At 46.2% G+C, this 11,427-nt stretch overlaps 1 protein-coding gene across 4 annotated transcripts in view; it reads right to left on the bottom strand.

Annotated features, from left to right (window-relative positions):
• The window catches only part of LOC309540862 (cytochrome P450 4V2-like), an 18,310-nt gene extending 12,523 nt beyond the window's left edge, over positions 1-5,787 (bottom strand). The window contains exons 1-7 of one of the 4 annotated variants that reach the window (XM_082238205.1): positions 5,531-5,777; positions 4,551-4,663; positions 3,438-3,523; positions 2,398-2,588; positions 1,979-2,048; positions 1,317-1,443; positions 567-758 (exon numbers count right to left, since the gene is read on the bottom strand). In XM_082238205.1, coding sequence (XP_082094331.1) covers positions 567-758; positions 1,317-1,443; positions 1,979-2,048; positions 2,398-2,588; positions 3,438-3,523; positions 4,551-4,663; positions 5,531-5,741 — 990 coding nt within the window. In that variant the 5' untranslated portion in view covers positions 5,742-5,777. Of the gene's footprint in view, positions 1-566; positions 759-1,316; positions 1,444-1,978; positions 2,049-2,397; positions 2,589-3,437; positions 3,524-4,550; positions 4,664-5,530 lie in introns of all 4 variants that reach the window. The other 3 variants (XM_082238206.1, XM_082238207.1, XM_082238208.1) reach the window with 3 other exon arrangements.
• Between the last annotated feature and the right edge of the window lie 5,640 nt (positions 5,788-11,427).

Here is an 11,427-nt window from a genome sequence, read left to right as displayed (position 1 = left end):
CTCAACAACAACAACAACAAATTCTGGGCCATTATATTGATGACCCATTCAAGGGCCTGAAAAAAAGTAGTTCCAATCCTCCGGCACCTGCAACTGTTTTTCATAGCAGAATTCCAAAAGTCAAAGGCACCAGCCTCATACACAAGAATGAATACTTCAAATTTTTAAGTGCATTGCCAAGACTAGGTGTCCGGGTCACTTCCCCTGTGCCAAATGCAAACTGACACTCCTGAGTCACTCCCATATCTGAAAAGGTCTTAGTAGAATGGTTAGTACACCTATCTAGTTATGAGACACATTTTCCCTAGCTTTGCTTCCAGGATACGACTTTAATTTATTTTGTAATCTACCACTGCTTCCCATTAATTAGCTGATGAAAAGCAAGAGTCTTTTTGGAAGTGCTTCCCTAGGCAGCAGGCAGGTTGTCTTGCCTTTGGGGCACCCATTGTAGGCCTTCCTTTCTCTTACAATGCAATCCTTCTAACATGTCTACTTGGAAATAAGGCTCATTCAGTTCAATGGGATTGCATTCTTAACCACCACTCTACTCCAGCACTCTTGTCTACCTCAAACATGAATGTATCCACTTCCTCTCGAATGTCCAGGTAGCTCAACTTCTTCCCATCGTCATCTGTGGCATTCAGAAGCATATCGAGAAAAGCCCTCCTGACTTTGCGCTTGCTTTGATCACCATTGCTGACAGCATCGCTTCTATGCTTCTCCTGGTTTTTTATTTCTTGAGCTTTTTCTGCAATGACCTTAGATAATAAAAACAAAAAAAGCCATTCATTTCTCAGGTTGCATAATCCAATGTGTGCAGTCCCTGCAGTGCCAAATAAAACAATCAGCTATCTCTGTTGGACTTAGCTATGTCCCTGGCTATGTCCCTGGCTATGAAGACACACTTGATGTACTGGCAATAACAAAATGGTGACAGTGAGGCATTGTAGTTAGTGTTGGACTCAGGCTTGAGTTTGAATCCTGATTCAGCCATGAGATCCATTAGGTAGCCTGAATGTGGGATTCCAAATTCCAGGAGTCTTGAAAGTGAGTTTAGGAAAATACACCTGCAAGCCTTCATTAGAACTTTGCTCTAAATGTACGAAGATTGGGAATGGAGGGGGTACTGTCAGCAATGTTGGGGGCTGGCCCAACATATCCCTTTGCAAACTTTTGCCCACACATGCCCAGGCTAACAAGCCTTGAACAGGGCTCCGGAGTCCAGGGCAAGGGGCACCATTGTGAATCTTAGCAGAACACACTTTAGTATCTGTGTCTATGAAATATACACAAAAAGAGAAAACTCAGCAGCTTACATTATCAGTAAAGCTGTGGAGTATCTTCAGGTTCCTGTAATGTTCTCTTCCATCTCTGGACATATGATACAGAAAGTCAGGCCAGAGCCAAGGAGACTTCTGTCTTTCTTGAATCAGAACACTCATCCTAGGGTAACAAGCAACAAGGCTGGGTCTATCTCCAGGAAAGTGATGAGAAGTACAGCAAAGAGCCCAGATTTCTTGCTACTAGGCTGAGCAAAGTTGAGTGCCGTGCAGAAAGGCAGAGAAAAATGGATGACACGTGAAACAGATAATCAGAGTTCCAGTTCATGACATAGAACTGGGGCAGTACTCAGCTCCTACACTGAGCAGGGCGTCTACATAATCCCATATAGAGGTCTGATTGTGCAATCTGCTTCCAAAAAGGTGGGTGGGGATGAAGATCATGCAAAGCAGGCCTTCGCAAATTTATCATGCAGACAGTCAAGTTCAAGCTAAAGGCTATCAGCATTGTGGAAGGGAAAGAGTCTTTTTCTCCATCTAGCCCCTTGTAAAAGTATTTGTGGATCAAGGCTGTGCTGCAGAGATGGGGAACCTGTGGCTCTCCTGATGCTGTTTGACTCTGGCCACCAGTATCTCAGACCTTTGGCAGACTACAGGTTCCCCGTCCCTGCTGCTAGAATAATCACATTGGCACCTACCTGTAGACAGCTCTGACATACTCCGAATCCTTATTGTGTTGTGCTCCTATGCTCTTGCCCATAGCTGTTTCTAGGAACAAAGGAAATAAAAATCAGTTAAAGAATCCTGCTCCTACAATCCATGAAAGGTTGTGAAGGTTGTGGACTTTTCTTCACTGGAGGTTGGGTGGCCACCTGCCAATGATTCTTTAGCTGTGATTCCTTCATTGCAGGGGATTGGACTAGATGACAGTTGGGGTATCTGCCAACTCTCCAGTTCTATGAATTTATGATTTTTTAAAAAATAAAAAAATGGAATGTGCTCAATATAGATGACAAACAACTCTTCTGTTCAGGCCTCACAAAAAAGTAAATTCTTCCCGAAATTGAGAGGGAAATCTCATTTATTGCAACACTTTGACAGCAACCACAGCACTTACCACAGATTACATCAAGGGCACACAATGTGATGTAGAAAAAGCAATTAAACGGCTCCTTGTCCACATGCTTTTCAAGTTTCTGAACAAGGATATTGGCTTGTTCATTCATCACCTCGAGGAAATCTTCTAAAATGGTGAAATGGAAGGTGGGCGTTAACATTTTCCTTCGGGACCGCCATTTGCCCCCAGTGCTGTGGAAGAAAAACTTAAACATTATCTTTCTCTACACAAACAAATCTCAAAGCAAAATACATGCAATGCTTTCAAGCAGGACCTGGAACAGCTTTCCAGACACTCCATCCCACCCCCGCTTGCCCCCAGCTGGCCATTTTATTAGGTTACAGAGGTACTGAACAGAAGAAATAGAGCAGGATTGCACCCAAAGTCCACACACACAGCTGAGTATCTGAAAGGGGCCGCCCATCTACAATAGACGCCTCTGTACACAAGGAATGGCTCTTTTCAGTAGCACACATGCAGGTAGAGAGTGGGCAGTGGGATGGATTTCAGGTGTGCCTGACTTGGGACGCAGGTGGTACTGTGGGTTAAACCACAGAGCCTAGGATTTGCCAATCAGAAGGTTGGCGGTTTGAATCCCCGTGACGAGGTGAGCTCCCATTGCTCGGTCCCTGGGGCTCCTGCCAACCTAGCAGTTCGAAAGCACGTCAAAGTGCAAGTAGATAAATAGGTACCGCTCCAGCAGGAAGGTAAACAGCGTTTCTGTGTGCTGCTCTGGTTCGCCAGAAGCGGCTTAGTCATGCTGGCCACATGACCCGGAAGCTGTACGCCGGCTCCCTCGGCCAATAAAGCGAGATGAGCACCACAACCCCAGAGTCGGTCAGGACTGGACCTAATGGTCAGGGGTCCCTTTATCTTTACCTATGACTTCATCTCCACTTCCTCCTTCACTCATTCATTATACGTGTATGGTGAAACTTGTGAACAAGTTTCATTGTTCATCCAGTACTGGACATGCCACCTATGCTGTGTTCCAAAAGGGTACACTCCCAACCACATTCCAGGGTTGCTTTTTCCTTTACCTTGTTAGAAGTCCTTTGCCTAGCCAAGGATGCAGAAAGTCGTAAGGGCGGGATTTAGTAATATGCTTAGAGCTACTCAAAACAACCTGCCAAAGAGAGAGAAAATTTAAAATATACCGTATTTTTCGCTCCATTGGACGCACCGGACCATAGGATGCACCGGACCATAGGAGGGGGAGAACAGGGGGGGTTCTTGTTCTCCCCCTCTAAAACAAGGTGCGTTCAAGGTACATTCACCAGAGCTTGTGGGGCTGGCGGTGGGCGGAGCGCTGCTTCCCCCCACTGCCAGCCTCAAAGATCCCTGAAGCCTTTGGAGCGCAGCGCCCCACTGCCCTACAGAGGTTTGCGCGCAGCCGTCCCCAAGCTAGAGCAGCGAGACGGAGCCCTCCGTCTCGCTATTCTGGCTTGGGAACAGCCTTGCTAGCTTCTGCAGGACAGCGGGGTGAAGGCACCCCGCTGCCCTGCAGAGGTTTGCGCGCAGCCGTCCCCAAGCTAGAGCAGCGAGACAGAGCGCTCCACAGTGCTCCGTCTTCCTGTTCTGGCTTTGGGCTTAGCGGCGCAGCCTGCATTCGCTCTATAGGACGCACACACATTTCCCCTCAATTTTTGGAGGGGGAAATGTGCGTCCTATAGAACGCAAAATACGGTATTTGAGTTCAAAGTGATGGCTAGTGTTTTAGCAGACTTGACCACAAATCCCCCTAAGCTGTTTGCAATGTAGGTAGCAGCTCATTTGCTTTCTGTTTAGTTTCCCCAAGTTTGATTATGCCCCAAGGTATGCCAGATCCTGACATCAAAATGGTAAGGACCTCTACAGGGCCCTGAAACCCTGCACTCTGACCATGGGAAATCGTATTGACCAAAGCACTGTGCACCACACACACAAAATAGCAGTGACTCCCACTGTGACCCCACCTCTTGATGGCCACATATTGATTCAAAACTACGACCCATATTTTGGGTTGGCTCTGTTTCTCCTACATTTTTGACTTACACTTTACCCCTGTTCACCACCTGCTACAGCACCACCCACTAGGCATTCTAAACCCAAGAGAACGGGGCCTTTGGTGAGTTCTCCAGCCCTGCAGAGAAAACTAAGCATGAGAGACTCACCTCTATAGTGTCTGGATGATATAAGATGACATAGGGCAGTGGTCCTACCCAAAGCTGTAGCAGTGGGACATTCCGGAAGTCTTCAAAGTAATTCATCATCTGCCGAAAGAAGGCTGAGAAGACATGCATCTGGTTTGAACAGGATAAATTCAGTGATCCCACCTCTAGGCTACTTGTTCTAATAAATTTATTGCATAGTCTAAACTAAGATCAAAAGCCACACCACAATAGACCCCTCTTCCAAAATTCAGACAAGGAGCTGGTTTCAGCCTCCCACTTTCAAGTAAAGTTTTAATTTATGTAGCATGCTCAATCATTCCCATCTAAGAGTATATTTAGATTTGCTTAGAACTCAGTCTGACCATGTAAATGAGCCACTTTAATAGGTGATTCCATACAAAGGGGCTCCACATGATTGATGGGTAGTGAGAGATTGATTATTAGATTAACCTTTTATTGGGGGCACAGGTCCCGCTACACCTCTGAAAAAGTGGCCAGTTTTGTCTTTAGAGAGGTAGTTTTAGTTTGTCGGGGTGATAAGTTAAATCCTTCAGGGGAGCAAACTCTTATCTGACAAAATGTCTGTTTCTGATCATCATTTTAACTGTGAATATATATATATTTTAAAAAATGTGTTGTACTCATCTTCTGTAACGCCTCTCGCTAAACAAATAAATAATGTTTGTATTGTACAGTGCTGAAATGAGGCGATAAAACGAAAAGCAAGGTCCCAAAACAACCACCGCAAGCGAGGAGATCCGTCTGGGAGGCGGAGGGCGGCTGCTTCACAACGCCTCCTATTTGTGCCTGTCCCAGAAGCGTCGCGTTTGGCAGGTGACGTCTGCCAAATCTCAAGAGAAGGGAGCTGGTTGCTCTCTCTCTGTCCCCACCCGCCTGGAAAAACTGCGCGCGCGCTCCGCGCGCTTGCCTTTGGCAGCAGAAAGGAGAGGGCGCCTCACCACCGGGCACCAGCCTTTTACCTTCCCCATCGCGTTCAAAGAGAAGCGCGTTGCCCAGCAGCGGGTACCAGGGACTGAATCCCGGGATGGACTTCAGCTCCATGTATTTCCAGTACTGGTCGAGCAGCAAGCGGGCGAGCAAGACGGCCAGCAGCGTGGCGAGCAGGGCGAACAGGGCGAGCGCCCACGAGAAGAGCCGCGCGCCCTCCGGAGCCATTGCCCAAAGGACCATCGTCGCCGAGCGCGGACGGCGTCGCTCTGCTCCGGGAAGCGCTTTGCTCAGAGCAGAAACCTCAAGGCGAGAGGAGGCGGAGCCCGGGAGGGGCAGGAGTGCGAGAGGTAAGAAGGAGGTCACGGCAAAGCAGAAACCGGCGGGATGGGTTCCTTTTCCATTCACACAGGGCGGAGTGCGCTCTGAAGAAAGGTGGCTGCCTTGCGGGCTTGTTAGCTTAGCGAAAAGGCCACGTGAGGTATAGACTCGTGCGAGGCCTAATATAGAGAAAGGTTTTTCTTCCCCTCGTGAATTTTGGACTGGCAAAAGAAAGGATTTCAGTGCAATTTAAACTGTGGAATTGGCTCCAACAGGAGCCATGGCTGACCACCAACCTGGATGGCTTTAAAGGAGGACTGTGGGTTAAACCACTGAGCCTAGGGCTTGCCAATCAGAAGGTCGGTGGTTCGAATCCCCGCGACGGGGTGAGCTCCCATTGCTCGGTCCCTGCTCCTGCCAACCTAGCAGTTCGAAAGCACATTAAAGTGCAAGTAGATAAATAGGTACCACTCCAGCAGGAAGGTAAATGGCGTTTCCGTACTCTGCTCTAGTTCGCCAGAAGCGCCTTAGTCATGCTGGCCACATGACCCAGAAGCTGTACGCCAGCTCCCTCGGTCAATAAAGTGAGATGAGCGCCGCAACCCCAGAGTTGGTCACGACTGGTTCTAATGGTCAGGGGTCCCTTTACCTTTACCTTAGACAAATTCAAGGCTATCAGTGGCTACTAGCCATGATGGAGGCTGTGTTCGGCCGTCATGGCTGGAGGCGGCATGCTTTTGAATATCGTCTGGAGCAGCATATGCTTTTGGGTCCTGCTTGCAGGTTTCCCACAGCCATCTGGCTGCCCACTGTGACCAGAGGCAGAAGCATAGGCGTAGGCAGGGGGACAGGAGGGCAGTTGCCCCCCAAATAAAGTAAATAAATAAAAACACAACCAGCTGACCAATTGCATCACAGATAACTCTCTTCTGCTTCCCTAACATAAAGCCTGCCCCCCCCCAATAAATCCTGGCTATGCCCATGGGCAGGATGTACAGCGGATGCAATGACCCCTGCTTCCTCTCTCTCCCACTGAGGCAGCCTGGTGAAATGGCTGCTTCCCAGGTGATAGTTGGGGGGAGAGGAGACCTGAAGAAGCTGGCCTGTCGCAGCAGAGCCAATGGAGTGAGCCCTTGTTCTTCTCATTTTCATAAGAACATGTAGAATATTCAGAGTCAGACCACTGGTTCATCCACCTCAGTGTCTACACTACTGGCAGCAACTCACCAGAGTTTCAGGCAGGAATCTTTATACTATCTGGAGATGACAGGCATTGAAGCTGGGATGTTGCACACGCAAAGCAGATTGGAATTGAGCTACAGCCCTTTTTTGTATTTCACATGGCTAACAGCCAGGAGACCTCTTCATCTTGCAGAAGCTCTGAACCCTACCTTGATGCTTAAGCAGATCTGTGGAGCAATGCAACCACATCCACTTTAATTGCTTCTCCTTGCAGCCCCACAAACACTCTCCATTGTGACAGAGCTCCTTAATTCATTTACCGCAACTGCACAAACCTGAATTTGTGGTATGCAATTGAATGCCTCCCACAAAGCTTCTGCAGTCTGGAGGTAGCCTTTATCTTCATGCTAGGAAAAAAAGTAAACATTGCAGATGAAGCTTTTGCTCACATAAAGATCAAGAGATGGGGAAGGCTATTCAATTTCTACATCCGAGGCAGAGGCTGCACACAGAATCAGGTCCAGTGAAAGAAAACATGCTCATAGTTAAGAAATCTCATCTGTCCAAAGGTTTCATAGGGCTTAAAAGACTATTGTGTGACTTAGAAATATCTACTTATGTAAACATTTGGGATAGATAGTAACCTTTACCCTAGCTCCAAAAAGCTAGCAGAGTATGCCCAGTGCCAGGAACATCATGCACCAGAATCCATTTAATCTCCCATCTCTCTACAGATATTAAAAATTACTTAGGCTAGGTATGAAGATGGTATTATCTCCAGTTTCGGCTGCCATGTGTCATGGGTGCTACTGCACTAACTAGGGCAGGGCAAGAGTGGCAGTGGATCATCTCCGACCAAGGAACTCTTGTTCATTGCCCAGCTCTGGAAGGCACTCATACAGCAGTGAGATGTGGAGCTGTGTATGATGAATCTTTCTATCTTTGTGCATATAAAAGTCTCACCACTGTGGTCATGTGTTGAAATAAAGTTCCATAGTCCTTTTCTAACTGTATATCCATTCTTCTTAGCAGGAAAAGTTCCGGTTTCAGTTGAATGTTAACTTTTAAAATCTTCTGTATCAATGTATGTATTTGCATCCAATATTTCTTAGGGTGTTGTTTTTTTTACAATTCCACCAGGCATGATAAAATGTCCCTTCATATTCTTCCCACAAATAATTGCAACACCTTTGTACATTCTAAACAAATTCACCTGAGTTAGAAAGCATCAATACATCTATCTATATCTATATCTATATCTATATCTATATCTATATCATCTATATCTATATATCTATATCTATATCTATATCTATATCATCTATATCTATATCATCTATATCTATATCTATATCTATATCTATATCTATATCTATATCTATATCTATATCATCTATATACCATAGCACAATGTAAATCTTAGCCCTTTCATCCAACTTTGATCTCTCTGCTAGTTGTAAATGAGATAACCACTGGAATCTATAACCTTCCATTGTTAACCATTCCCTTGTTTTAATTTTACAGTCTTATTGACTCCACTCTAATAGCTCTTGATAAGTCAACCCCAAGGGTCAGCAAACTTTTTCAGCAGGGGGCTGGTCCACTGTCCCTCAGACCTTATGGGGGGCCAGACTATATTTTTTTGGGGGGGGGAATAAGAACTGATTCCTGTGCCCCATAAATAACCTAGAGATGCATTTTTAATAAAAGCACACATTCTACTCATGTAAAAACATGCTGATTCCTGGACCATCTGCTGGCCGGATTTAGAATGCGACTGGGCTGGATCCAGCCCCTGGGGCTTAGTTTGCCTACCCATGGTCAACTCTTTCCCTATCGCCTCTTTTCTATATCGGCTCTGGATCCATTCCATTCCGGCTTCCGCTCTAGTCATGGGACCAAGACAGCTCTGGTCGCCCTAACAGATGATCTCCACAGGCAGCCGGATCAAGGTAGGTCGGGGCTGCTGATTCTTTTAGAGCTGTCGGCAGCCTTTGACATGGTCGATCACAAACTCCTGGACCACTGCTTCGCTGACATGGGGATCCAGGGCACAGTCCTTCAATGGCTGCGCTCGTTTCTCTCTGGTCGGGGACAGAGGGTGGCACTTGGGGGGGGACCTGTCGTCAAGCCAGTCCTTGCTGTGTGGAGTGCCACAGAGTGCAATACTCTTCCCGATGCTTTTCAACATCTTTATGCGCCCCCTTGCCCAGCTTATCCAGAGTTTTGTTTTGGGCTGTCATCAGTATGCTGATGACACCCAACTCTATCTGTTGATGAATGACCATCCTGACACACTGATCAGATTTTTGGAAGCTGTGGCTGGATGGTTACATGGGAGCCGGTTGAAGTTAAATCCTTTGAAGATAGAGGTCCTTTGGCTGGGTCGGGACGATATGGGATTGGAGGGCAACTCCCATCTCTTGCGGGGGTGCAATTAGTGCCAGCACCATCCATTAAGAGTTTGGGTGTAATCTTCGACACCTCCCTTTCCATGGAGGTGCAGATTGCAGCTATAATAAAGGCGGTGTTTTTTCATCTCCGCCAAGCTAAGCAGTTGGCTCCTTACCTCTCTTGCCCTGACCTAGCCACTGTGATCCACATGACGGTCACCTCCAGACTTGATTATTGTAACTCACTCTACGTAGGGCTGCCCTTGAGACTGACCCAGAAACTCCAGCGGGTGCAGAATGCTGCGGTGAGACTCCGTACGTGGTATGTCCCACGGAGGACTTTGTGGTCTTCATACAAAAACATCTTGGAGGTCCCAGGCCACAGGGAGGTTAGGCTGGCCTCAACCGGAGCCAGGGCTTTTTTGGCTGTGGCCCCGATCTGGTGGAACGCGCTGTCACAAGAGACTAAGGCCCTGTGGAACTTGATATCTTTCCGCAGGGCCTGCAAGACAGAGCTGTTCCACCAGGCCTTTGGCCAAGGTACAGTCTGACCCCCTCCTTTGGTAATCCTCATAGAATTCTAGCCCAATAGTTGCCATTACTTCGATTCTGAATTGATTTTAGAATGTATTGCAACTAATAGATTGTGATTTTATGTAAACTGTGTTACTTTTACTGTTGTTAGTCGCTCTGAGCCCGGCTTTGGCTGGGGAGGGCGGGATATATATATATATATATATATATATATATATATATATATATATGCTTTCGTAGATTTTCACGGGTACAGGAATGCAGGTTTTGGTGTCTTCGGGTGTCTTCCCGTGTAAGAGTCGGGGTGTCTGTGCGACGTTTCGACGAGGTCTCACTCGTCATCTTCAGGCTGGTGCTTTCGGCTTCTTGTTACTGGAACAGAGCAGAGTCTGGTGTTTGAGTTCCTATAAATACTGTTGAGGGGTGTGGTGTATAGCCTCCAACGTTCTGGGCAGAGAGGAAGTTCCTAGATTAGTGTGCCTTTTCTTCTTTTGTTCCTTAATTACTTGAGGGATATCTTGGGTGATTTCATGAGTGATATTCTGAATATCACTGGGTGGGTCATTAAGTGTAGATTAGTTGCTAAAGCACGAGACACGAAAGCAGGTTTTGGTGTCTTCGGGTGTCTTCCCGTGTAAGAGTCGGGGTGTCTGTGCGACGTTTCGACGAGGTCTCACTCGTCATCTTCAGGCTGGTGCTTTCGGCTTATTGTGGTGAAATCCATGAAGGTGTCTTTGTACATAACCTAGATTCATATCTATTCCAGATTCTTAATACGGTACATTTAATGAAGTGATTTTTGAGATCCACATTAAGTTTATCATACCACAAATACCCATGCCAATCAAACGTTAAATCATGTCCTCCCAGTTCCAAGTGTGTTTTATTTTTCAGTGTCACCCAATACTTTATCCACACTAAGCAACAAGCGGCAAAACACAAATTCAAGTCAGGTATGCCTAATCCTCCCCTTTCCTTTGCATCTTGCAATACGGTCCTACCTTGGTTGACCAACGCTTTGCGACTCAAACTTTCTGCAGCCAATCGGAAGCTGTGCCTTGGTTTCCAAACATTTTGGAAGTCGAACGGATTTCCAGAACAGATTCCGTTTGACTTCCAAGGTACCACTGTACTTTAATTTTAACCCGTGGTTTCTTCCTGTGCCATAAAAACAAATAAAAACTTTTTGCCATTGTTTAAATGATAAATTTTGAAATAAAAACCTCATTCTAGGCAAAACATTCCTCTTTATCACTGAGATTCTACTCAATGACAATTTTATCAGCTCCCATCTTGACCTGTCTTTTTTTAATTTCAGTCCATGTCTAAACATAATTATTTTGAAACAACATACAATTCATATTTGTCATAGTAATACCCAAATATTTTACTCCACCCCCAATTTGAAACCCTTTCTTCTTCATCAAAACCTTCTGATCTTCTGTTGACATGTTCCTTTGCAATATTTTCATTTTCTGGTGAGTAACCTAAAAGCCTGC

Source organism: Podarcis vaucheri, assembly GCF_965113315.1.
Source record: "Podarcis vaucheri genome assembly, chromosome: 9".
NCBI classification, from domain to species: Eukaryota; Metazoa; Chordata; class Lepidosauria; order Squamata; family Lacertidae; genus Podarcis; species Podarcis vaucheri.
Note: the sequence above shows the minus strand (reverse complement) of the source record. Positions and strands in the feature narration are given on the sequence as shown.